The sequence below is a fragment of the Empidonax traillii genome, unplaced genomic scaffold (assembly GCF_003031625.1).
Source record: "Empidonax traillii isolate 1590-97213 ecotype Southwest subspecies unplaced genomic scaffold, ASM303162v1 scaffold605:size788243, whole genome shotgun sequence".
Classification (NCBI taxonomy): Eukaryota; Metazoa; Chordata; class Aves; order Passeriformes; family Tyrannidae; genus Empidonax; species Empidonax traillii.
Window position 1 is genome coordinate 24570 of NW_020955798.1, and position 25181 is coordinate 49750.

Genomic DNA, 25181 nt, shown 5'->3' on the forward strand with positions numbered 1-25181 from the left:
CCCCAGGGCGTCCCGGGGGCACCGCCCCGCGCCCTGCCCCGTCACGGCCACGCCGCTGGGCTGGCCCCGACTTCAAAGCCGTGCCCAAGGCAGGAATAGCGACAGGGTGGGCGGGACACAAGGCGGGGACCAGCCCGCACTGACGCCGCTCCCCTGCGGCCATGCCGCGCCCCCGGCCCTCCGCGGCAGGACTACAACTCCCGGTACGCCCCGCGGCGGGGCGGGGCGTAGCCCCCCACGTGGGGCCCTAGGGTGCGCGGCGATTGGTCGGTGCCGGGAGGGGGGCGGTGCCGCGGGGAGCAGTTCCGGTGCCCCGCGCTCGGCACTTGTTTGGATGCTGCCGTCACATCATGGCGACGCGCGGGGGCGGCGGCGCGGCGGGACCGACCCGGCGGACCCGGAGCCCGAGCAGCGGCCGAGGGGAAGAGGCGGCCCCGAGCGGCAGCCCCGAGGTGAGGCGGCGGCGCGGGCAGGGCCCGGCGGGAGGGCGCTCCACCTCCCCTTCCCCGCCGGCTTGCGGCGCCGCGCTCCCCGCTGCCCCGTCCCCACGCGGCCGCCCGGCCCGGGCGCACGGGGCAGGGGCGGGCAGTGCCCCCGCCGCTCCCGGCAGCCTCGTTCGCGGGCTGCCCCCGAGGCCGGGCGTGGGCTGGGGAGGTGGTACCAGTGGCCCACTGGGGAGCCGCGCTCGTCCCGCGGGACCGGGGGCGGCCCCTCCGCGGGGGGCGCGGGGCGGTCCCGCCGAACGCGGCCCGCGGGGGGGGCAGCACGTGGCGGGCGCGGGGGATGCGCGGCCCGGGGGTGCTCCCCCAGCCTCCCTAGGGGTTCCTCTAGAGACCCCCCCGTTCCCCCACCCGGTGGGAGCAGAGGGTGATCCTGCCCGCGGGGGCGGCGGGAGCGTTTTCTTAACCCCCGGAATAGGTAAAAAAAGGTCTTTTTTTTCTCTGCGTCCTCTGCCGAAACCGCACTGAAAGCAGCGGTGTCCCTAGTGATTTTACAGTAATTTTTGGTTGCGCGTCCGCGCAGGAAAAGCCTGAAATACACCTACTTGGTCGCGGAGCGGCAAAAAACTTAAAATATGCTGCAATTCAGCGGTTGTATGTAATATCACCCACTCGGTGTTTTACGTGACAGAACTGCCTTGCGAATCTCATGTGCTGCTTAAGTATCTCATCCTGTGTCCTTACACAAATTCAGGTGGCTTTTCATGGTAACTTTTTTCCTTGGTGCAAAGGATAACAGCATCCCAGAAATAGTAACTTTGTGGTGCTGGTGGTTGTTTATTTTGGCTGCTAGAGAGAGGTGGAGGGGAGTACGGAGATAGTTTTCCTCAATGAAAAACACTGTCTTTTCCTATGTGTTTTCTGAAGATCTTTACTAAGAAGTGACTTGTAAGTAACTTTAACGTCTGTTATGAAATCAGATTATGATTATGTTTAAAAGAGAAAACAAACCCCCAAACAAACCTGTATTCCATATTGTTTCAAATATTCACAGTCAAATGGTGAAATGTGGCAGGCAATGTAAAGCAAATTTTACTTTGAACTTTTTTCTCTGAATTAAAAACTATTCAGCACTCTTGCAGATTTCCCTCTCCCTGCCTTGATACACAGGAGCTTCTTTATTTTTAGGTTCCTTGTGACCTGTTTGCATTGGGAATTCAGAACTTGTCTACCCTGATTTTTCCAGAATCATACTGTGGATGACTTGAAAAATACTGGGTTTGTAGTAAGGAGGAAGTGAAACCTCATTGGCGGAAGTGATTCATGCTGTATTAAGTGGTTTTCTTAATTAGCACCTGTCTTAGATGCTTACATTAAAGAAGAGTTGGTGAAATTCACAGCCTTGTGCCCTGCATGTAAATGCACTAAAAGTTTCCAAGTAAGCTTTGGGTTCCTGCAGTGAATTTTTTGCTAGAATTACTGGAAGTGTTTATCCTGAATTTTTTAGGTCGCTCGAATCACCGGCAAAAGCAGGTTTCATACAAAAGTGAAAGGACAACAGAGTTTGTTGGTAAGGTTCCTTCTACCACTTACTGCGTGGTTAAAGCACACAAAGCAAAATCCCACTGAAATCAATCAGTATATATTAAAATGAACAAAAAACTGTCTACTTGAAAGGCTTGGGAAGGGGGGAGAAATGAGAAGGATTGGAAAGGGTAAGAATAAAAGGGAGTGAGGGAGACCCTCCTGTAGAGCCACAAGGCTCAGAGTAGACCCTCCTGCAGACTTAGCCCCGGACTTGACCAACAGTTTAAGGTTTTAACAGTTTATTCAATAGCTTAAGTTAAACAATTTAACTAAAGATTCTGTAGCATTTACTATAGCACAACAGTAACTCAGGCCTCTCTTACTAATCTCAAGTACTTAAGAATCTCAGGGATTCACACATTCTTAGTACAGATGCTATAGCACACACACAGACCTGAAGAGTATGTACAAGGTATATACCTGTAAAAAATTCCCCTCAGATCCAGGGAAGTACTCACGTCAGATGCCTTTCTGTCTTCTAAGGGGGCAGAGAGTTGATCCTTGAGGAATGGTATTGGCCCAGGCTCCGTCAGCATTCAGCAATGGTCCTCCAGGGAGGTTTGCTGACTCTGAGAGGTGCTCTCTCAGAGGGAGATGCTGGCCACAGCCCACTGTGGTCCAGGAGAGCTCAAGGAATTTCATTTAGGACCTCTGTTTATAAGGTCTCAAGGGACTGGGCTTTAGTCATAATAATTTTTCATCCCAGCCACAGTTTTGGGTCGGTAACTTTCTTTTAAAGTTTGGTAACAAAAATATTGTTCTACTTGAGTTGTTACTCAAGTAAGAAAACTTAAGTTTCCAAGGCTGTTTGTTAAAAACCAGAAGCTTGTTAGACATCATTAGTTCCGGGGGGCAGACAGTGTTTGTGATAAACTCCAGAGGAGCTCAGTCCAGGTGCTGCTCCTCAAGGACGAAGCCCTAACGAGCATTTCCAAGATCATGCTGTGGCCTGGGGCCAGGGTGGGAGGGTGAGAGATGCACCACCACAGTGTTCTGATGTCTTAAGCTAAATGAGGAAAGAGATTTTTTTTTTTCCCTTTTGTGGTTGTGTTTGAGGTAAACAAAGAAGCTTTTCTTAAAAGCAGGCATGTCATCTGTGTCATGAGGCCACTAAAAGATCAAGAAAAAGAAGCATGGTAAAGGTAACAGGAAAGAGCAGGGGCCATAAGCAGGGGTCATGTAGGTGTCTGAACAAATATCAAAGACCATGTCTTGAATTGTGTGGTATTAATAGTGGAATTCTGTTAGTATTCAGTCTGTATTGACTTTTATAAAGATAAAATACAAATTTTGGAAGCAGGTATTTCTTAATTGTCCTCCTGCTATGTTGGGACCTCTAACCTTGCAGTGCTTTGAAACTAGAGATGAGCAATACTGCAGGTGCCTCATCCAGTGTTTTGAAAGTAGATAAATGAATGCATAGAACATAGTTTTTAATGTAATGACAGAACAGGGTGAAATGTTTGCTTGAGATGACTTTCAGATCACACAACTAAGATCTTTGTTCAGTGAGGAAGCCACCTCAGAGGCCCTTAGGTTTTCAGAAAGGTATAATTAGACTGCATGATCATTCAGGTCAGTGAGCACAGTATAGAGAAGTATTGCAGAGAGAAATAACTTAATAAGCTGGTTTTGTGGTCACATGCTTCTGAATAATTGTGTCTGGACCAGTGGATGAAGGTGTACCTGCGATAAAATTCAAACTTCAATTCTGTGGCATCCTAAAACGGCAGTCTTTCTGCAGAAGTTATAAATAAAATTGCTATCAAGAATGACTGATTTTTCAACACAGTTGGTACAGTTATGTTAAATAAAGTCTTCTAGAGTATCTGAGTGGAAGAAAAGTGCATTACATACATGTTTTCGAAAGTAAGTTTTTCTGTATTAGAAGGGAAAAGTAAATTGTTGGGATGTCCGCAGCCTAAAATTTGTTCTGAATCATAAACACTTAGAATAAATGCAATATACTTTTTTGCCACAATATTTTTTTTAACGCAGTTGGTCAGGATAAGGGTCGTAAAGCTTTTCTGTCCAGTTTCATGTGGAATAAGTTTGAAAATGTAGTCAGCTGAACAGTGTTGTCCAAATTGTCTTTTTTGGAGCCTGATGCTGAGCAAATGATTATGTATATACTTGTGTAATTAGGTTGTCTTAAAGTTGTGAAAATCTGGTTTATGTGCATATGTTTCTTCCAAAGCTTTCAGGATATTTCTTGAAAGTATTAGCAATTACAAAGGCTAAGGTTGTAAGAATCTTTTCACAGCACAGGCCAACTGCTGCTATGGGTATGTAGGAGATGTTTTGATAGATTAATGCTAGTGCTTATATTTTTTTAGGATAATTGGGTAACATACAGGAGAAAAAGGATGTTGGTATAGCTATTAATTATGGTTTCTTTTAATATATGGTACAGAGAAGTGTTTTCTGATAGTTTAGGTAAAGACTGAGTATGTGTATATATGCAGGAGTATGGAATACAGGCACACATAGTACTGACAGTAAGCACAGTATATTTTAGGTAGCACTGTGTTACAGGCTTGTGTAGGTAGTAGAACCAAAAGAAATGTCGGTTTGATACATTTTGGCGTGGTGATAGGACAAGTTCCGCCCAGGTGTCTGTTCTATCCTTATGTGCAGCGCATGTTGCCGAGGCAGTACCGTTTGAATGAAAGTTGGCTTTGGCTCTTGTGATCGTAACCAGTTTCATAAATAGGATACCTGTCTTGTACTCTGATCTTTTAGGTATGAAGCAAGTAGAATTTTCCTGATGTACACCTTTTTTGATCGAGGTATAAGTTGAGAGAACAGAGCAGAAGACTGAACAAAAGCTCCGGGGTGAGCAGGACCATTGTTATCAGTAATTTTCCAACAGTCATCCTCAAGTTGACTGTCCTGTAACTGTACCTTATATAGCTTGAACATGATATGCTTTTCAGAAATGTCAGCATCTTCTAATAGCTAGGTTTCATAGCTAGGTAGGTAGGAAATATTTTTTAATGGTAGAATTTTGATAAATAATTTTATGATCTTACGGAGTTGTACTTTTCCTGTGCAACATACTCATTTTGCCTCTCTGAAAATCTTTCTAGGCGTATAATAACCTGATTCTGTTCTGTCAGATTACAAACTACCTGAGGCTTAAGCTGGCTGGAAGCTGAGAGAGCATGGTAGCAGCTAGAAAAGGTAGCAGTGATTTCAGTGGAAGGACTTTGCTGGGGTAGTTTTGTTTTCATTCAGTCAGTACTGAATCAGCGCTATTATACAATGCGCTGTGGGAAGTGCTCTGTTCTGGCTGGAATGTTAAACTGAGAAGTTCACTAGCCTGATGAGCACACATTTGAAAAGATAAGAGGTAAGAGTTGGGGTTTTTCTGACCATTGCCTCAGTAAGGAGGGAGCAATTTCAATGGTAGGATATGATACCATGTGATACCATGGTTTAGTACTTAAATGTTCTTGATGTGATGTTTATTATTGCTTTACTTCGACTTGAAGCTTGATACAGACCAAATCTGACCCTACCTGTAGTTTTAGTGTTTTAATAATAGCATTGAGTGTATGAAGGCTGTTTAGACTTATGGTTAGTGGTTTTAATATCTGAAGTGACAACTAATGGAGAAAATTCTTTGTTAGTCATAATAAAGAAAACATCTAGCTATTAGTGTTTGTGGCCCCTGTCAGGCAATAGCAGAACTTCTGTTTTATAAAAGAAAAACAAACACTTTCTAATCTAGGTTAAATAAATTAGAATTTTAATATGTTGTGCCACTACTGTCAGATTTGCTAGAACTTATGGACGACAACTCGATAGATAAGAGTTTAACTAAAGAGAGGGTTTGGGGACGGGAGGGCTATGGTTTGTTGTCTTTTTTTTTATGTTATCAGATTGTTCTAGCTGCTGGTAGAACCACCTCTTTAAATGCAGTATTCTAGCCTGTGGTCAGTAATTTGTAATTGTATTTAAGATAAGAAAACTGGATATTTTTACAAAGCCTGTCTACTGCTACACTGAGCTTTGGTTTTGCAGAGAGCATACTTGCTTGTCAGTAAGCTTAGATTAGTTCCATGTTCACTGGAAAGCCAAAGGAAAGTTGACCAGTTCTATATATTTTCACCATCTTTATAACTTTCAAATATATTAAAGGTTTGAAGGACACTTGTACACAGTTTTCTTCAATTTAGTATTCTGATATTTCTAATTTCTTTTTCTAACTTCTCTGTTAAGACTTCATAGAATGAGTGTGAAATTCTAAAAATCCTAGTGGGTTTTTTGACAAAGGATAGAGAATATTCAAGAGTTTAGAAATAATTATTGTCAGTAAAAAATTGAACTGACACCTAATTTGACTTCAACAAAAAGCTCTGCTGAATTAATGAGGTGGTGCTGTTCACTTCGTCAAACTTCCAGATGCTGTAGAATATGCATGTGAATTGCCAATTCTGAATCGATGTTTAGGTTATTATGATGGTTTGCTAGAAGAGAGATGGGCGTATCATGACTTACTGGTCACATGTATGTCCCTGCCAGCGTTCGTTCTTTTTTCCCCCAGAAACGACAGAATTTTCTCAGATGAAAAGCAGTGGAAACTTTTCAGTTGTCTAAATTTGAAGCAGTGCTTCTCGTGAACGTCGTCTTCTCGATGGTGTTCCGGTACTTCAGTAGCCAGTGTTAACTGTGTACCTGTGGTGAGGATAAGATATTTTATGTTTAGTTCCTTGTGCTTTGACTGTGATTAGATTGACTTTTATTTTTTTAGTGGCTCTCGTACTTTGGCTTCTTTCCAATCATCCTGCTCGCACTTCTGGTTGGCAGGATTGCCTATTGCTGTGCAGTGAACTGGGGTGAGGAACTGATCTGGCTGTAAATTGTGTTAGAACAAGTTGCATGAATGTTGTGGCTAGCACAGAGGAGGTGGGTATGAAAAAGGGGAATGAAATGATAGCAAGAGCTCCTTGGGCACTGCTGCTGTTCAGTGTGTAACCACAGCCAGTCAGGCCTTGTCAGCTCCTGTTAGAGCTGCTGGCAGTTTTTTGCTCTGCTTTCGAATAGAAACTCTTAAGTCTGTTTATGGATATCAAAAAGGGTGGAAATGCTCTGCCAAACCAGAAACTTTTGAGTTTAGAGCTGACTTTCCCTGTGTTTTGCCAGACTTAGGCGCATCAGTTCATGTTCTATGCAATGGAAAAACTACAGGTTTCAGCTGTTGTGTTGGCACTGCAGGTGCTCTGGTATCATGTTGTGTTCAGAATACTCTGGTCTTTCCTGTCTTGTCAATTTAATGTGGCACGCTATATTTGGCATCTGTATGAATCATAGTTTTTAGAGAACATCTGTGCCATGGTTTCAACCATTAGTTTGTACAGAAAGGTTAAGTAAGCTGTGCCGTTTTCACATTTCGTGTCTGTTTTTGTGAAGCATCTCATTTGTTTAGATGACCCCAAACTTGCAGGGGTAAGCCTTTAGTGTGCCCATGGAAGACCCACAGTATAAGACAAGCTAAGAAAAAAAAAAAGCCTGTTTTACAGTTGACTTTTTAGAGATGTAAAACATTGAAATTGGTTATTTGTCACACCAGTTCAATTACTGCATGACCTTTGTAGGCTTCTATCAAGTATTTTGTCTGACATGACTGGACAGTAAAACCGCAGTGCATTTATGTTGGTCCATAAAGCATGTTCATGATTTCCACACTTGTAAAGAGCTGTGCAATATGAATCTTCCTTGGTAAGTCAGCAGTTGCTCCTTAACGTCTGTTCAGATTATTTGCAGTTAAAAAGCTTATTGTCCTTTGTGAAAGGTACTGTGTGAATTCCATCTTCTCAAGGATGGACCTACCTTAAGTTAAGGTCTAAAGTAAGGGACTTGCTTTAAGGATAGAGAACAACAAAGCTGTTATGCGTGAACATTGCAAAAAGGATATATATTTGTTAAATGATTTAAAAATAACTCTTTCAAGCATGCTGAACAACTTGGGAGTCAAAATATATCTCACAATATGTTATTACTGTTGGCTACATTCCTTTGATGTTGGCTAATTCCTTTTGAAGAGGAAAACAGTCCTGTGCAGAATATAAAACCCAGTGCAAACTCCTGGCTTTAAGAATTAGCGCATTTTTTAATATGAAAATGTAAGGTAATCTGAAATTTATTTGTGCCTAAGCAGCATAACTGCATATAAACAAGCACTGTTTTTATAATTCTTAGTGATTTTAAGGAAATTTACTTTAAGTTCACTGAAAAAAAGAAGGATCCCTTTACTTTGGCAGTAAAGTGAGTTCAGCTCTGATTATCATGTTTTAACTATCGAGGCACACTGTATAGTGGGGTTGCAAGTGAACAGGAAAAGAATACCCCACCACCTCCACACAGTCCCAAGCCTCTGCAGTGTAACCAAATAAACAAAACAAAATCAAAACCCAACCATACACCCTTGAAGTTCTCATCAGTCTTAAATGTCTTTAGAAATTGAGAGTGCTGTTCAGGTGATTGAGAGAGGGTCTGTAGCTGCTTGATAAGCTATAGAGTGTTATATCAAGAATGTCAGGTGTTCTGCTCTAAAATATGAACATATCACTGCAACATTCAAACAACTGGTGATGTTGAACTTTTTGGTTAAATGATTTTGCTTTTTAGGAAGTCTTTAAAGAAAATGCTGTTTAATTGAGCAGAAGTAATGTATTGTTAAAAACCATAGGTAATAGGACTCCAAACCTGATGCCAGTTAATATTCACTTTTTTGGATGATTTCACAGATGAGAATTTTACCATTTCAAAAACAGATGTGCTTCTGGCCCTACTTATCATTCTGGTTGTAACAGCCAATATTCTTCCATTAAGAGCTGACAGTCATATTTGGCATTGTGATTGAAGTAGTTTAAGCTCTTGCCCTCTGTCAGTGAAGCAATGTATTAATGTAGATTTCTTTAGACTTCCTAGCAGGTGGTTTTTTGTTTTGTGGCTGTGTTTTTGTTTTTTTTTTTCAATTTACTCTTATTTGTCCAAGCAAAAGAAGGCTGGAAGTTTTCATTTTAAACACATTTGCTTGAATATTTACTTCCACTTCCTCCTTTCTGTTCTAAAGGTGGTTGGTGCTACCATGGAAGCAGCTGGATCTCACGAGATGGGAATGAATAACCAAGATCAGCTGGTGAAGAGCAAATGCAGTGAATTGTCTGATACGGCACTGCAGCACATGCAGTCCAACTGTTGTGGCCTGGAAAACACAGGCCCATTGGAAGAGGCTGAGCATATCACAAAGAACAGAAAGCACCCGGGATCCACGTGCTGCTCCCAAGAGTCTCGGGAGGAGACTCCTGGGAGAGAAGAAGCCCGTACTGATCCACCTGATGGCCAACAAGATCCAGAGAGTGAAAAACACAAAGAGAAAACTTTGGGTGTGTTCTCTTTGGTGTTTTGATTTTTAAATGCCTTTAATATTTTTGTCAAATAGCTAAATGCATTTGCTTTGTCTCAAATTTACTCTGTAGCCAAAAACTTGTCACCTTCAACATGATACTTTGAGAAACTACACTTCTGCTTAGGAGAAGATAGTTCTTAATTCATATGTAAGACTCCTTCAGCTGGCAAAGCTATTTTTATAGGAACTTTAATAATAATAACAACGTGGTAATTGCTAATCAACTTTTTTAATTTTCTGGTTTGAATCTTGGATTGCGGTGTTCGATGCTGCCAAAGCACAGCTGATAATTAAATTCCAAATGCTTATTTAAAAATTTGATTATCCTTTAATAGCAAAACTTAACCTTTTAAATTTCATTTTTTCAAATTTTTCTTTTTGTCTGTGCTATTGTAAAAGCAAAATATTTTTGTAGTTCTAAGAGTAAAGTAATTTTTTGCTATCTAAGATGTTAAATGGCACATAAGCTAAGACAATTTTATTCTTGCTCTGATGATTTCCCGTTTGTTATCAGTTAGGATTATGCAGCTTTCAAACCAGAGAACAACTTAACTGATTAATTTCTCATGGATTTATATTTTACTTCCAAAGACAGGCTGCTTTTCTGGTATGTTTTTTTTCCTCAGTATCATTGTCTTTCATCCATTTCATAGGAAAAGAAGTGTTATTATTAATGCAAGCCTTGAATACACTTTCTACTCCAGAGGAAAAGCTGGCAGCTTTGTGCAAGAAGTATGCTGATTTGGTAAGTAATTTGTAAAGATAGCAGGAGTTATTCATGTGTTAATATTAACTGTGGAATGCAAGCACAAGTAATACAGGACAGTTAATGATTTTGAATATTTTTCAGCGTTGGAGAAAAAAGATTGGACTCTCAGGCTGACTGTGAATATTGTTTTAGCCAAACTTTCCTGTAGTCGTTTCACTTCTGTGTTACTGCCTAAACCCAAATTAAAAATAGGCTTTGATGTCTTGGTGTTGAAACATAATATTAGGATTAACAGAAAAGCTAAGAGTTTTTTTGGGAGTAATTATTTTCCTAGTTTTTGGCAGTTGATAATGCTTTTGTGCTAACGTTTTATAGGATAATGTTTTATTTAGTATAAAGAGAGTGTACTGTCTTACAGAGATTTGGGGGAAAAAATATATTCATTTACATTAAACTCAGTGATTTTGGGGGAATAGGGGGTGTTGGAAAGACTTTACTTTTTGCTTCCTGATCGTGCAAAGGAATGGATAAAAAACTATACATTTCTTCAGTAACAAACCAAAAAGAAGCAGTTCATAAAGTGCATTCCTACTTCAAGTAGGCAAAATGATAATTTATTCTCTAAATTAATTGATCACAAAATTGGAGGGGTAGGGGGTAAGGCTCATAAGTTTCACTTTCCAGAATGTTCCTGGAGACATCAACGCTTGATTCGTTTGTCTTGAGACAGGGACAGACAGGAACTGAAAAACTGAAAAAAGTGTGTATATATTTTCCCACTGTATTTGTAGTTATAAAACAAATACGAACTAAAGACATAATTTTGAAAAGCTTGACAAAAGCATAAGATGTCAAGTGTATCATATGCAAATGTTTTTTAAACTTGTATAATGGCTGTACAACATGGTATAACTTTCCTGAAATAAATTTTTTTTCTTTGAGATTAATAATGTCTCCAAAACTTTGAAGATGATCTAGTGGTAGTTTTTTTACTCACAGAGGCAATATTAATTGCTTAAGGACTGACTGACATTAGTTCTGTCAAGCAAATCGAGTCCTCCTTGGAGGTCTGTTGCATTTTGGCTTTGTTTTCCTTGTTCTCTCTCACATGCTCTTGTTCACATGAGTTTATTTCCTTCAAAACCATCAGCTTCTCTAAGAAGTCACTTTCACTGAAATGAGAAACAATAATAGTTCTGTAGTGCAACTCAAGAATGGGGGAGCCCACCTAAAAATGAACTTTGATACTGTGAGAGAAAAATGCAATAAATGAATTGGTTCTTGTGGGCAATCACTTGTGTATGCGATGCCTTTTGTATTTGAGCAAACAGCTCCCATGTCAGCTCACACTGGTGATGATGATGACCTGCATGAGGAGCTAGGCCAGCATGAATCCCTCAGTTTTGCAGAGAGAAAACAGTCTGCCCTATCTTCACTTTGAGTTTTATTGCTGAAGGAAAGATCCATAAACAATTGGGGAACAGCTAGGCCAAATGAACTGTAATTTTCTTCAGGCAGCTTGGCAATCAGAAGAGGTGTGATCGCGTTTTTTGCCCTCTCAGATGATGATCTGTAGTCGATAGGTGCAGTGAGCATTCAGAGTCCATAGATAGTCATCACTGTAGAAAACCACTAGCTTTCCTCAAGATGCTCAGAGTGGCTGGGAATCTGGGTGGGAGCTTGTCTGGGTGTAAGAGTAGCTTTGTTTTGGCTAAATGAGTCTTAGAGGTACACCTGTTTCCCTTAGAAAGTTTAGGTTGGATCTGACTCTGTTCCTTTTAAGATGCATTTTTTTCTTCGTGATCGTGGTGGTAAACCACTGGCATAGGTGTCAGCTTTAATGCCAGCAGAGGTTTGAACTGTGTATGACAGTGCACCTACAATGCTTTTTTTCTTTTTTTAAAGATTCATCATCTTTAAAGCTCACTGTCAGGTTTTTCAGTGGTGTCTCATGAAAAGGACTGTACAATAAAGGTAGGAATGCCTCTCTCCTGGCAAAAGATCTTCCACAGTTGTTTTTTTTTCCTAATTTGGAATCTATCAGGAGATCAGTCTGTGGTGCAGGAGGGTTTGCATCCATGGTGAGGTGATATGTCTCACACTGGCACGCTTTTGTAGGCCTGAAGTTTGATAGGTATGCAAACAGCAGAGCCACTTGGAGTGGTGTTTTCTGGCCACCCAAGAAAAGGGCTTTTTATATTTGGACGTGGAAATATTTCTTTAACATTCTTTTCCCCTAAACTAGATTAAATATACATTTAATTTACTGTTGTCATGGAGGTCATTTATTCATTCTTCTGTGCTTCAGCATTATTTTGAGCTCTTTCAGAAAGCCAGCATTTTATTATTCTTCTGTCATAGTGATGTTCCTCATTGCCAGCCCTCTTTTCCTGTGGTGTCCTGAGGCTGAGGCACTATCTATCTAATGAGGAGCAGTGTAAGACTTAACATTGTTGCCTTCTTTGCAATAGAACAGACTGTAAATATGGTTTCTCAGGGAGCCCAAAAATCATGCATAATGGAACTTACTGACAATGAGACATTAATGCAAGAAACTTCTGTTCACTGGATATTCATAGAGTAGATTTTGAATTATGTATGCAGAGTTTAACTGTGTTATCTACCATCTAAACAACCTAAAGGAAACAGAACAAAAATTTTGCTTCAGATGGTTGAGACTGCAGATCTCTTAAATCATCAAAGTCTGGGCTTTGTAGCTTTAATAGTATTTGACTTGATTTGTCAGGGCTGCTAGTTTTGTCTGTTCCTTTCTGAAATACCATATAATTTCACAAACTTGTATCGATTACTGCTTCCCTTGGTAGGAGCTCCTGCTGATAAGAAGGAGCTCTGCTCTGCACAGTTCTGTGGTTTTCCTTTTTGATAGTAAAAACAAGACCTGCTGAATAAACAGCTGTGTGTACCTTCCAGATAAGAGTGGGAAAAGTTGTGACTTGTTGAAAAGCCAGTCTCAGTTGGCCTTTAATTGTATCTACCACGTCCTCCTTTCTTAGGGCTACTCTTACCCTGTAGCTGAATGCAGGCTGATAGCTCATGGTCAACGATAGGTCCATGGTGCTGTCCCCCAAAGGCAAATGTTTTTTAAGTTGGAATTAGTATATTTTCATCTTCTGTCCTTATACATTTAGAATTCTCTGCAGGATTATGGTAATTTCTCTTTAAGATCAGCTTGGGTCTTAATAAAATTTAATTTCTGTGTTTTCATCCAAAATTTTTAAAAGTTTCTTCAGTCTGCTCATCTAGATGCATAAAGGTGGTTTCACCTATGTTTATTTAACAAATTTACTCTCTAATGTTAGTTGGAGGAGAGCCGGAATGTTCAAAAGCAAATGAAGATACTGCAGAAGAAGCAAGCACAAGTTGTGAAGGAGAAAGTCCACTTGCAGAGTGAGCATAGCAAGGCCATTTTGGCACGTAGCAAACTGGAATCTCTCTGTCGGGAGCTTCAGCGTCATAACAAAACTCTGAAGGTTGGTTTGTTTACATAAATTACAGTGCTGCTGGTGGTGGAAATATTACTTACTGGTCACTGCTTAAAATCAGGAATGCTGGTTTTTATTTGCCACTTTGCCCATAACCTGTACCTGTAGGAGACGAGTGGCACGTGGTATAAGTGTAGCTGACTTTAAGGTTAAGAATGTGGGGATAGTTGACTGGGTTTTTTTCCCCTTAAACCAGTTCATATTACAGTGTTTGATCTTGTCGTATTTTTTCTGGGAGTAGTGCTGATGAGTGCTGGAAAAAATAGCACAAGTGAAATAATAGCAGCATGAAATGGCAGGGTATCAAAAAAGGCTTAATTCTGTCAGAATATAATGGATGGGAGTGAAATGGAAAAGAACCAAGAGATTCTTATCTGTGGTTGCTGTAGGAAATTTCATTATAGTATCAATGCTGTTTTTTACATCTGGGACATTCTGACGCTTGCAAAGGTATTTATGTAGCATCTTAATATCAGCCTCTCAGTAATGTTTGTAATGGTAAGGGCAAGATTATCTAAAAGTTTTGAAATTTCTAGCTTCTTTGTTCCACACACTTTGCATGGATAGTCAGCATAGCATATCATGATTGTGGCTTGTATTAGTTCTAGCACTCTAGAACTTGAAACAGTACAGGAGTGAATTATCACCATTGTTTCTGAATCAAAAATACGAAAAAGGTGCATGGTTTTACCTGAACACTTTCAATATTCTCTTATAAAAGGAAGAAAACATACAGCAAGCACGTGAAGAAGAAGAAAGACGGAAAGAAGCAACTGCACACTTCCAGATTACGCTGAATGAAATTCAGGCTCAACTAGAACAGCATGATATCCATAATGCCAAACTCCGACAGGAAAATATCGAACTGGGGGAAAAACTGAAGAAACTCATTGAACAGTATGCACTGCGAGAAGAGGTGCTTACACTGTACTTCTGTTGGGATTTTATTAGTTCCTTGACTTTAAGGATGAGATAATTATTGAAAGGGGAGCAATAACCCTCATGCTTTACAGCCCTTGTAGATATATATATGTAATTTTTTATATTATTCTTTTTACTGCTCTGCTGAGAAAAAATTAATAGCTGTTTGGCCCACTGTCCTTCTTTCCTTCCTGGTTTTGAATATCTAAATTAAAGATGTATTGGAAAAAGTCTTTCATGGTGGAAGTGATCAAACAGAAATAAGTTGTCCAGAGTTTGTGGAATCTCTCTCTTTAGAGATTTTCAGAACTCAGCTGGGCAAGGTATGTGTAACCTGACCAGGCTTTGAAGTTGACTCTGGTTTGAGTGGACTAAATGGCTTCCAAAGGTTGCTTCCAACATAAATATTTATGAATAGTTGAAGTTGTTAAAAATTATGGTTTCACATTATAATCGGAGGGGATATAAGACTTATTCTCTGTGTTATTTCTTTTGGTTCATTAGGGTTGCAGTCTTCTTGAGAAGCTCCTTTATTTACATAGCTGCTCTTGATGGCATAGAATCAAAATAAGCTATATAAATATATATAAATATGCTTTAAGAATATATTTGGCCTGGTATCATGGAGGTGTCTCTACTATAGGGCTAACTGAGCTGGCTTTAATTGGCACCAGGTTGGGAGCTAGCTGCTGCCTAAGTTACAGTGATGGAAAACAGCCAGTTCTCCTTGTCCAAGAGAGAATTGAACTCCATGGAGTCCTACAGCTAAGATTAGTTGGCTGGTTCTTAGTTGGCACAGGAGGTTTGCAGTATTATTTCTCAACTATTTCTGAGGGGCTGGTTTTTTTGTTTTATTTTAAATCTGGATCGGTTAGAAAGCTCTCTGTAGGCTGGTTCCCCATCTTTTGCAATGATAGAATATTTGTATCTACCATGAGAGTATATGGTGAAGAGAAGAGGTAGGAAGCTGCCTTGTGCTGCTTAAGAGATAGAAGTAAGACCACAAAAATTTAGTGATGTGTGGAATTCCATCAGTTAAATAAACTTGTTGCAAACTTTGCTTATTTTGAGCTTTTTTTACTTATGAGGACTAGAGCTTTTAGAAGTAACAAAGTACGGTAAAGATTAGAGTTAGATCAACCAACTTTAGAAGTAAGGATGTAGACTGCTTGCTACAGGATTTTTGAAATGTCTGGTGTGAAGTGATTGACAGTATTATACCAATTCCATAAAAACAGGCACCTGGCTTCTGTGAAAGGCAAAAAGGGTGATTATAATGTATGGAGATAGAGGGGGGAAAAAGCATGTAAAACACTCCTTTGCTGCTTTTTCTTTTGCATGAAACTTCTAAACAATGTCCATCTCCCCAAACACTGCATTTGCCTTCATTGACTAGCAGATTCTATATTTGACTACTGTTGTTTTCTTTTTTCATTTAGCATATTGATCAAGTGTTCAAACATAAGGAACTGCAGCAGCAACTTGTGGATGCCAAACTTCAGCAAACTACTCAACTTATTAAGGAAGCAGAGGAAAAACATCAGCGAGAACGGGAGTTTGTAAGTGAATTCTGTCTATGTTAAGAGAAATAAAACCTACCAGAGCAGACTTTCCATGATTTAAAGCAAATACAGCAAATTGAGAGGTCTGTCTTTTGAGAGGATAGAGACTGAGATTTAAGTTTTGTGTGTGATGTCTAAAATATTAATGCCCATACTAATAGGCAAGTAGTGTTACTGCTTGCATTTTGTCAGCAAATGTGCTGAATGTCATTTAGATTTTTCTTAGACTGGGAAACAGGATGAAACACCAAAGGTACTTTCTTGGGGTCAGGAGTTGTAACCTTTGTTTTTATGCCCTAAGAAATAACAAATGCTGAATAAAGCATGTGCTCTTCTGCAGTGTCTGCCCCCTCAAACTATGGGTGATATTTTATTTGTATGTTGATAATCAGCAATTTACTTGCAGTCTTCTAAGCAGTTTTCTTAACAATCTATCTGTAACTTCTAGGCAAAAGCCTTGCTTTTTCTGTACAATCTTAAAATGATCAGTGTTGCATTGTTTGGTTTTTTTTTTTAAACATAATTTTTGAGTCATAAGCTGGTGGAAATCTCTTCAAAGATGAACCTACAAAATGGTGACAAGTTGAAGCAAAGTTGTTTTGAACTAGTCTGTAAAGGTACTATTAGTGACTAGAGAAAGTGGAAAATAAATTAGATTACAAAGCAGTTATAGATTACATACAGTTTGTTAATAAAATTAGTGGTTCAAACTTGCTACAGAAATAGAAGGATTGAGACATTTTTCTAATCGTTAGCATGGGTCAATACATGCTTTAAATACATGAAAATACAATATAGTGTTGAAAAAGCCCATGTGAGAAAACATGGTTGAATAGCCCTTAGGTGACGTTAACGTTTGTTTATTTTTCATCATAGATCAAGGTAAGCCATTTTTAGGAATACTTTTTTTCATTATGTGGCTTTTTGCATTGTTTTTTAGCTGCTTAAAGAAGCTACAGAGTCCAGACACAAATGTGAACAGATGAAGCAACAGGAAGCTCAACTGAAGCAACAGGTATCATTTCTAATGGAGACATCTTCAGTAACAGTTCTGAAAATAAAATACAGAGAGATTTATGACTGTAGTGACCATAATGCAACATCTGAAAAAACTTTAAACTCATCAGGTGCTTGTGAAAAGTATTTTTTTAAATTAAGTCTTAAATTTAATTTCCGGTAGGTAAGTCTTCAGTACTGAAACATGAATGATAATTTATAAACTTGCTGTTTAATAGATCTGGAAGGTGCTAAACATGGAATTTCTGGAGTTAGTGTCCATTTAAATTAATAGTGTTAATATTAAAGACTAGAATATATGAAATCTTAAGAAGAAAAGTTTAAGGAAGTTTAGCTTCTCTGAAACTGTTGCTCTCTTTTTATCTTTGGGGTTTTTTATGTAGCTGTTCAGGACCAGAAAGGCCCTTGTGATTATAAAGAGTTGGATGGGGATTTTTGCCCACGCAAGTTTTAGAATCTGTTTCTTGCTGCTTCCATCTCATCCTGTGAGGATGGAGGTTTGGGAACAAGCCATGTCACATTTATCCCTGTAGTTATTCAGATTTGGTAACCTGAGTATCTCCGTCCACAGAAAAACCCTGCTGTCTTTGAATTACTTGTTTGCTGTAATATAAATGTTACAGCAAAATCCTCTCTGAGAGAGGAGGGATGGTCTCCAGTTTTTGGGCTTTGGTTCTGGATCACTTCCAGTCATTGGTCACATGTGAACTCAGCACGTAAGGCACAGGGAAATGGTAGTTTCATTCAGCATCAGAGCACCTGAGAAGCAGTAGCTGTTCCATTCACTGTATGTCTGTTATTGCTTTAGTTGAGGTTTTCTGGCCTGGTTTCAGCTGGGATAGAGTTAATTTCTTCTCTGTAGGTGGTACAGCGCTGTGTTTTGGATTCAGTGTAGGAATATGGCTGATAGCACACTGATGTTTTGGCTGTGGCTAAGTTGTGTTTATCCTAAGTTAAGGACTCTTGTGTCTCATGCTCTGCTACTGAGGAGGTACACAAAAACCCCCAAAATAACTGTGAGGGAGCATAGCCAGGACAGGTGACCCAAACTGGCCAAAGGGATATACCAAACCACAGAATGTCATGCCCAGTATATAAACAGGGGGGGTTGCCCAGAAAGGGGCTGATGGGTGTTTGGGGTTGGGGTCTTGCCTTGGGCAGCAGGTGGTGAGCAACTGTATTGTGCATCACTTGTTTTTTCCTTTTTATTATCATTATTATTATATTTTACTTTGCTTCAATTATTGAACTGTTCTTACCTCAACCTGCAATTTTTACTTTTGATTTTCCTCCCCATTCTACTGGGGTGGGGAGTTGGGGTGAGTGAGCAGATTCGTGGTGCTGAGTTGCCAGCTGGGCTTAAACCATGGCAGTCTCTTTGAAAGCTGTTCCATGCCCTTTTTTTTCATACTTACTAATTCTTTTCTAGGCTTTCCAGGAGTTATATTTAAAGTGTGTGTGTATGTGTGTAGTTCAGTGTAATCATGCACATCTTCATGGGAATTGAACATACAAGCATCCAGATGCTTCCAAATAAGGGTTTTGTTTCCACACTTAGTTTTTTATGTTTTTTTTCCTAGTTGGTTACCCTTTATTTAAAATCTCAATGTCTTTTTTGTTGTTCTTTTTGATAGTTACAGTGAATATAGTTTGTGGTTTCCTGGGGCTGACAGATATTTTTTGTAGAATAAAATGAGCTAGAAAGTTCAGTGACAATAATGACAGAGAGTCATGATGTACTGCTGACAAACTGGGCTAATTCCTTTTATGTAATTTCCTTTGCTAATAGAGCAGAATACAATATTTCTGTCCTCTGAATTGTATTGTCCTGCAACCTCCAATGTAAGAATTGAGAGAACTAATAGTCTTCAGTGGAAGTAAGAAGTTACTCTTAAATGGTCATGAACATCAAATCACACACTGATTGTTTTAATAAGAGTCAAACTTTTTTAAAAAACTGTTATTAAACATATTTTGCAGTTCTTTCTTGGTGATTGACCTTGTGGTGCAGGGCAAGATGTTTTCTGTTGTCATATGTTAATGTTCTTGACTTTTTAAAGTGTCGTGTTTTTCACTGTTACATTAGTTTCTTGTCAATATTCACTTTTCATGACTGTTGCTCAGTGGGTAAATTACATCGGTTGTGAATGTGTATTTCGGTTTCTGGAATCAATCATGTTTATTTTGTCCCAGCCTTGGTTATTAGCTTTGGCTGGAGGAGGAAAGGTAGGTATTTCCTAAGTTGTAATTTCACTAACCCTGTGCTGAATTTCCTGTAGATGTGTATGTCCACAGTTAATTTTTTTTCCAGTGGAGAGGCAAAAATGAGATAGCGATAAACTGTGAGGTCTTCCAACATTTTACTAAACATAATGTTCTTTGTACTTCAGAATATATTGCTATTCTGTAAACACAGAACTCTACTTCATGTATAATTTGAATAGCATGTTTTCAGACAAGTTCTGCATGTTCCTCAAATGGAAATTGTAGGATAGTTAAAAAAAAGATAAAGCAAGTTCATGTTTTACTATTTCCCATTTAATTTTGCCTTGTACCTTAATATTTTTGTATTTGTATTACACTGTTCAGATTAATGCTCTTGCCTCTTTTCCAACAGCTTTCTCTTTACATGGATAAGTTTGAAGAATTCCAGACCACCATGGCAAAAAGTAATGAACTCTTTACAACTTTCAGGCAAGAAATGGAGAAGGTATGTATAGAATTACCTATGAAAATTAATACAAAAATAGAGAAGTAATATAGAAATATTATAAAAAGTAATACAGAGATGCATGCTGTTAGTGAGTTGCATTTTTTATTTTGTTTGGATTATTTTGACATTTAATTTGGATAATAAGAGGTCATAAGAATTTGTCATATTATGGAGAAAATGTAAATTTTTCTAGTTTTTTACCTACTTGCATAATATCTAAATCCTAATTTCAGTGTTTTACCAAATAATACTTCTCGTTCTCTTGGCTGTGCTTATATTTTAAAACTTCTTTTCCTGGAGCTTTTTATTACTTGTACTTAAAAGTTGCTAGTCTGTTTCTTTTAAGACTCAATCTTGTTTTCTTTGAATGCAGAATCTGTATTAGTGGGGTTGATTTTATGCAGAAACACTTTTCCAAATTAACTTATTCAAATTGGACTTGGAAAATAACGCTTAAAAGACAAATTACTCATGTAAAACCACCTACGTTGCAACACAAGCCACAAAATTAAATGTTTTATTTATCTTTTGTAGATGACAAAGAAGATTAAGAAACTGGAAAAGGAAACCGTTGTGTGGCGTACAAAATGGGAAAACAACAACAAGGCTCTTCTGCAAATGGCTGAAGAGGTAATTATCTTCTAAGCAGCAGTATGGCTGAGCCCTAGAGAACTTCATACAGTTTTTCAGTTTTAGAGAACAGTAGCCTCTTCTTGGATTGTTGGCCTTAATGTTTTTTGTTGTATAAGATACTGTTGTCCTCAGGCATGGAAAATGGAAGGCTGCTATGTAAATCTAAAACGATGGCACAAAAAAAATTCAGCCTCACCTTTGCTTACTGTTTCCTTGGTGGGATAATGTGTATGAAATCACAGGAGCTGAAGGAATTGAATGAATTTTAATATTCTGAGCAAAGTTCAACCAGTGCTGCAGTAAAAATCTGTTTTAAACATGCAAGACTGACATGAAGGAAGTAACCCATGTGTAAGGGATCAGTTGCTTTCTTGCACTGCTGCTGCTTTTGAGGTCATGAGATGCCATTACTTGTATTCTGGCGAGAGTGGTGCTGTTCAGCTGTGCCTGCCCTGTCTAAGGCCCAGTTCAGGTGTGTGAGGTGTGATGCTGCCAAACCATGCTGGGTTGTGTAGGTTCTGCTTATAGCACTGCTTATCTTTTTGTTCTTACAAGGAACTAGGTAATAGAGCTAGGAGTATGGTACCTCCTGACTTGGATTCTGCTGCTGAATTGCTGATTTCCTACTTCTATGCACTTCTCCTCCCTGTAGTTACCATTATCTGGGTTGTAATTTACTGCTTTATGGGATAAATTTGAAAATATCAGGGTCCTGGTTGATGCCCAGCCCTTACATAGTATTAAATAGTTATGTAGGCCTCGTAGCTTGTTTTTAAAGGTGTCCATTTCCACTCCAGCTCAGACAAACCATCTGAAGTGTAGTTAGGTGAAGTATTTGGAGGAAATTTGGTCTAGTTCAGCTGGAATTTGACCTACTGGAGCAATTAAGACTTAATATTTGGGATTAAATAGTGGGGATTCTTTTCATTAGTTTAGGAAAAAAAACCAGTTGTATCACAGAGCTTTTATTTCTTTTGTTCTTCAGAAAACAGTAAGAGATAAAGAATACAAAGGCTTTCAAATAAAACTGGAGCGTTTGGAGAAGCTATGCAGGGCCCTTCAGACAGAAAGGAATGAGCTGAATGAGAAGGTGGAGGTGCTCAAGGAGCAGGTTTCTCTTAGAGAAGCAGATGTGGATCTAGCTGTGCAGGTGTTGCAGTCCTGCACACTCAACTCCCACGAGGAGCTGGGAACTCCCATTGACACGGAACCAGGAATCCAACCCGATGCGGAATCACGTGCGGCAAATAGCTCGGAAAAGACTGTCTCGACGAGTCCTGTTCCTGGCACTGAATCTGTAGACTAAAATGAAGTGTAAACACTGTATTGAGAGATATATTTTGTGTATAACTTTCTCTGTTGGTGGTAACTATTTGGTTTTGTGGTGAAAATTTTCTTACTTTTTCTACCATATCTGTATTTTCTTAGAACTACTGGACTTATGTGGTACAGGAAGCTGCATAGCAGCTTTAAATAGCTTAAACTATAAATTTTCCACAACTGTGTTGCACATCTGCCTCATTTTTTAAAAGAAAATATTTTTCCGTAAAAGGATGCATGTGAGTTTCCTCCCCACAACACAAATCACTGTCATGGAAGACTATGTACAGATACAACATCGTTTGGGGAAAATGGTGACAGCAGGTCACTTTTTTATTTTAAAGAACAGCACTCTGATTTTACCACTCAGTATACTAAAGATTACCAATTTTTCCAGTAAATTTATCTACTAAGGATGTTTAATGGCCAGTAAAAAAATGTCAGCTTTTCCCCTTAGTATGTTTCCATATAAATGAATGAGAAAGTAAAGGTCCAGAATATAGTAAAAGATATGTGTAAAGGGTTTTATGTCCTTTTGAAAAACACAGCTTTGAAATCCATTAATTTGCAGCTGGTGAAACAGGGTGTACAGCTTTTTGCAGACGTCTCAGGGTTGTGTCATAAAGGTTTGTTTGGACTGTTTGCCCTACCTGTGAAAATGTTAAATATAAATGTGTGAGAAAATGTACAGCAATGTTACCGAGGGGGATTTTGCAGCTGTGGAGCCTATTGCACGGGTGTTGGTCACATTCTTCTCTCTTATCTGTAGTGTGTCCACCACGTGGTTATCCTGACTAGGAAGATCCATTACTGTCTAAGCAAATATCTGGATTGTTTGGAGGGCTGGAAAATAGACACTCACTGCTGGAGGTGTGGAAGATGGGAGTCTGGCAAATAGGCTTTCTCTAATAGCTGGATCGTGACAAATATACATTAGGTGTTAGTCAAGCGTATTTGTGTTATAGTTGAACATGAAAATTGACGTACCTTTCCTGAAGTACAGTGTGGAACTTCCTGCTCATTCAACCCCAAAGCTGCACCAGTTGGCAGAGTGCCTTCCCAGTCAGGTTATCTGGTAAAGATGGTACTTCACATTCTTACACTAACACGCCGCAAGCAAAGCTTCCTTGTTAACCTTAAACCATATTGTATTTTCCTAGAAAATTTGATACCCTCATTATGACTTCTTCTGAAAGAAACTAGGACCAACACTTACTTTTTGGCAAGGCAATGTGTGATATAACTACAAGCTACCCTTAACTTTAATTCCCGTGTTTTTACTTTCTAGTTTTGGTTGCTGTCATTTTAAGAAATACGAACATGTATAGCCTTTTCTGGTACTTAAAGTTCTTTGCACTTACTTGGGAGGGAATTTCTGAATCAAGCACATCTCAACAAGCTTCCCACCCCAATGCCCTTGACAGTTCAGTGGCTAAATTACTTGAATGTTCAGGCTGCACTGAGCTCCTGATCCTTTTCCTGTAGTAATGTAAGTTGCAATAATGTAGCTGTCTTTGAGAGAGGGTAAGGTTATAAATGTGTTTTAGCTCATACCACTAAGAGGAACTGTGCAAAACTGACATTTCTGAAATGAAGCAAATGGGAAGCTGGCCATCTTTCTCCTAAATTTGTGTGGGTTTGGTGCTTGTGATCCAAGCACAATGCAGGAATGAAAAGAAGGTCGCAATGAGCAGTCAGTCAGGTTAGACTCAGAGCTTTGAAATGTCGATCATGCTAACTGTATGGCATAAAAAATAACTGGAAAGAAATATTTCAGATGTGCTGTTCAAATTACGTGCTTTATGGGATCAAGCTTGAAAAAATAGTTGTTCTGAGAACTGGCTTTCAGCTAACACTAAGCATGAAGTAATTTTCCTGAGGAAAGGTGAAAAACTTTGTATCTGATGCATCATACCATTGGCAAGGTAGGACATGCAGTTTTCTATTTTTACAATTTATTATTTGGACATTTATATCCTGAACAATTCTTTTTATAGTGCTTGTTCTATGTGGAGGCAAGAATGAATTTTTGGTCCCTGCTGCAAGAATATCTTAAAGGGCTTTAAGAGAAATGACAGATGTATAGAACAGCAATACAAATATATTTGTTACTGACTAAACATGTAAATGAAACAGAACGCCCCAAGGGAAAATCTTATAAAACGGAGATCTCCTTTCTCTTTCCTACCCTCACATACCCATGTCATAGCAACTTATCTGGCCAAAGCAAGCTGTACTTTGCTTCCTGAAACCAGTCAGTAGAGTTTCATTGCTTAAAAAGTGTTCTTTAAAAAAAAAAAAAAAAAAACAAACAAACTTGATGTAAGGGATAAGCTCCGCACTGTCACTGATCTGCCATACTGCAGGCTATTGCACTGCCAGGCTGCAGCCAGATGGGCTCCAGTAGGGTTTTTAAGTAAACTTGTATTACTGCCTTTCTCCCACTACTACAAACTGTTTAACTTGGGATGTAAACTGATGTAGCCTGAGATGAGTGTATCTAATTATCAAACTCTGGGGCCTGATTGACAAGTTTCACCACGATTAAGCTGCAAAAGCTCAATTGTATGTGATTCAAGACCCAAATATGTTTATACCTACACAAGTAAGTTAGGGCTGTATCTCTAATGTTTTGTCCTTCCTTTCATTACACCTGGTTACGTTACAGTTCAATTCTCAGGTGTTGCAGAAAATCTACCTCTTTGGACTGTAGATGGAAATAACTGTGAAAAAAGTGATGCAGAAATCTAGTTTGTGCTAAACACACTGCTTTATTTTTACAACCCATGTCTGCTTTCATGAGGAAAAATGATAAATGAACAGGCAGTCTTTGTTTTGCTTTTCAAAAACATTTTGTAGAGATTTTTCACTAATGTGAATCTGAAATTTTATCTACTCGATTCTGTATAGATTAAGTAAATAAGTATGCTTAATATACTGGACTCTGAGTTTTTCTTTAACATCATATTCATGTCTTCAATCTGAATCTACTGAAACTGTATTTATTTGAAAAACTAAGAGTGAAAATTAAAGATGTGAAATTTGAGTTCAAGTGTATTGCGTAAGTGAGCTGCCCCTTGAAGGGGCTGTTCCGGGGTTGTGTCAGTGACTTGCACATTTCTGGCAGTAGTTCCTGGCACTGCATGGGCTGAGGGGGAGGTGAGTCCTGTACTCGCCTCACTTTGGCAGTGTCCTAAGGTGAGGGTCAGTCAGACCACAGAGGGCAGAAGCTCTGGCTGGACCTGCACCTGCCTGCTTTGAATTCTGCTTGTGCCTTCTGTCTCCCAGAATTTATCCATCATAGTTCAGTTGGTGCAGTGTGAAAAATATGGGAGTTTATGTTAAAAATCAGTTTTTTC

At 39.2% G+C, this 25181-nt stretch overlaps 1 protein-coding gene across 1 annotated transcript; it reads left to right on the top strand.

Moving 5' to 3' along the window:
• The first annotated feature begins 400 nt into the window (after positions 1-400).
• Positions 401-24757, top strand: TXLNG (taxilin gamma). Its single transcript, XM_027898576.1, has 10 exons — positions 401-452; positions 9109-9421; positions 10098-10189; positions 13474-13644; positions 14378-14572; positions 16017-16136; positions 17080-17154; positions 19774-19866; positions 20404-20499; positions 21488-24757. The coding sequence occupies exons 2-10, from the start codon at positions 9124-9126 to the stop codon at positions 21806-21808; spliced, it is 1461 nt and encodes a 486-aa protein (XP_027754377.1). The 5' UTR covers positions 401-452; positions 9109-9123; the 3' UTR covers positions 21809-24757.
• Positions 24758-25181: the final 424 nt, after the last annotated feature.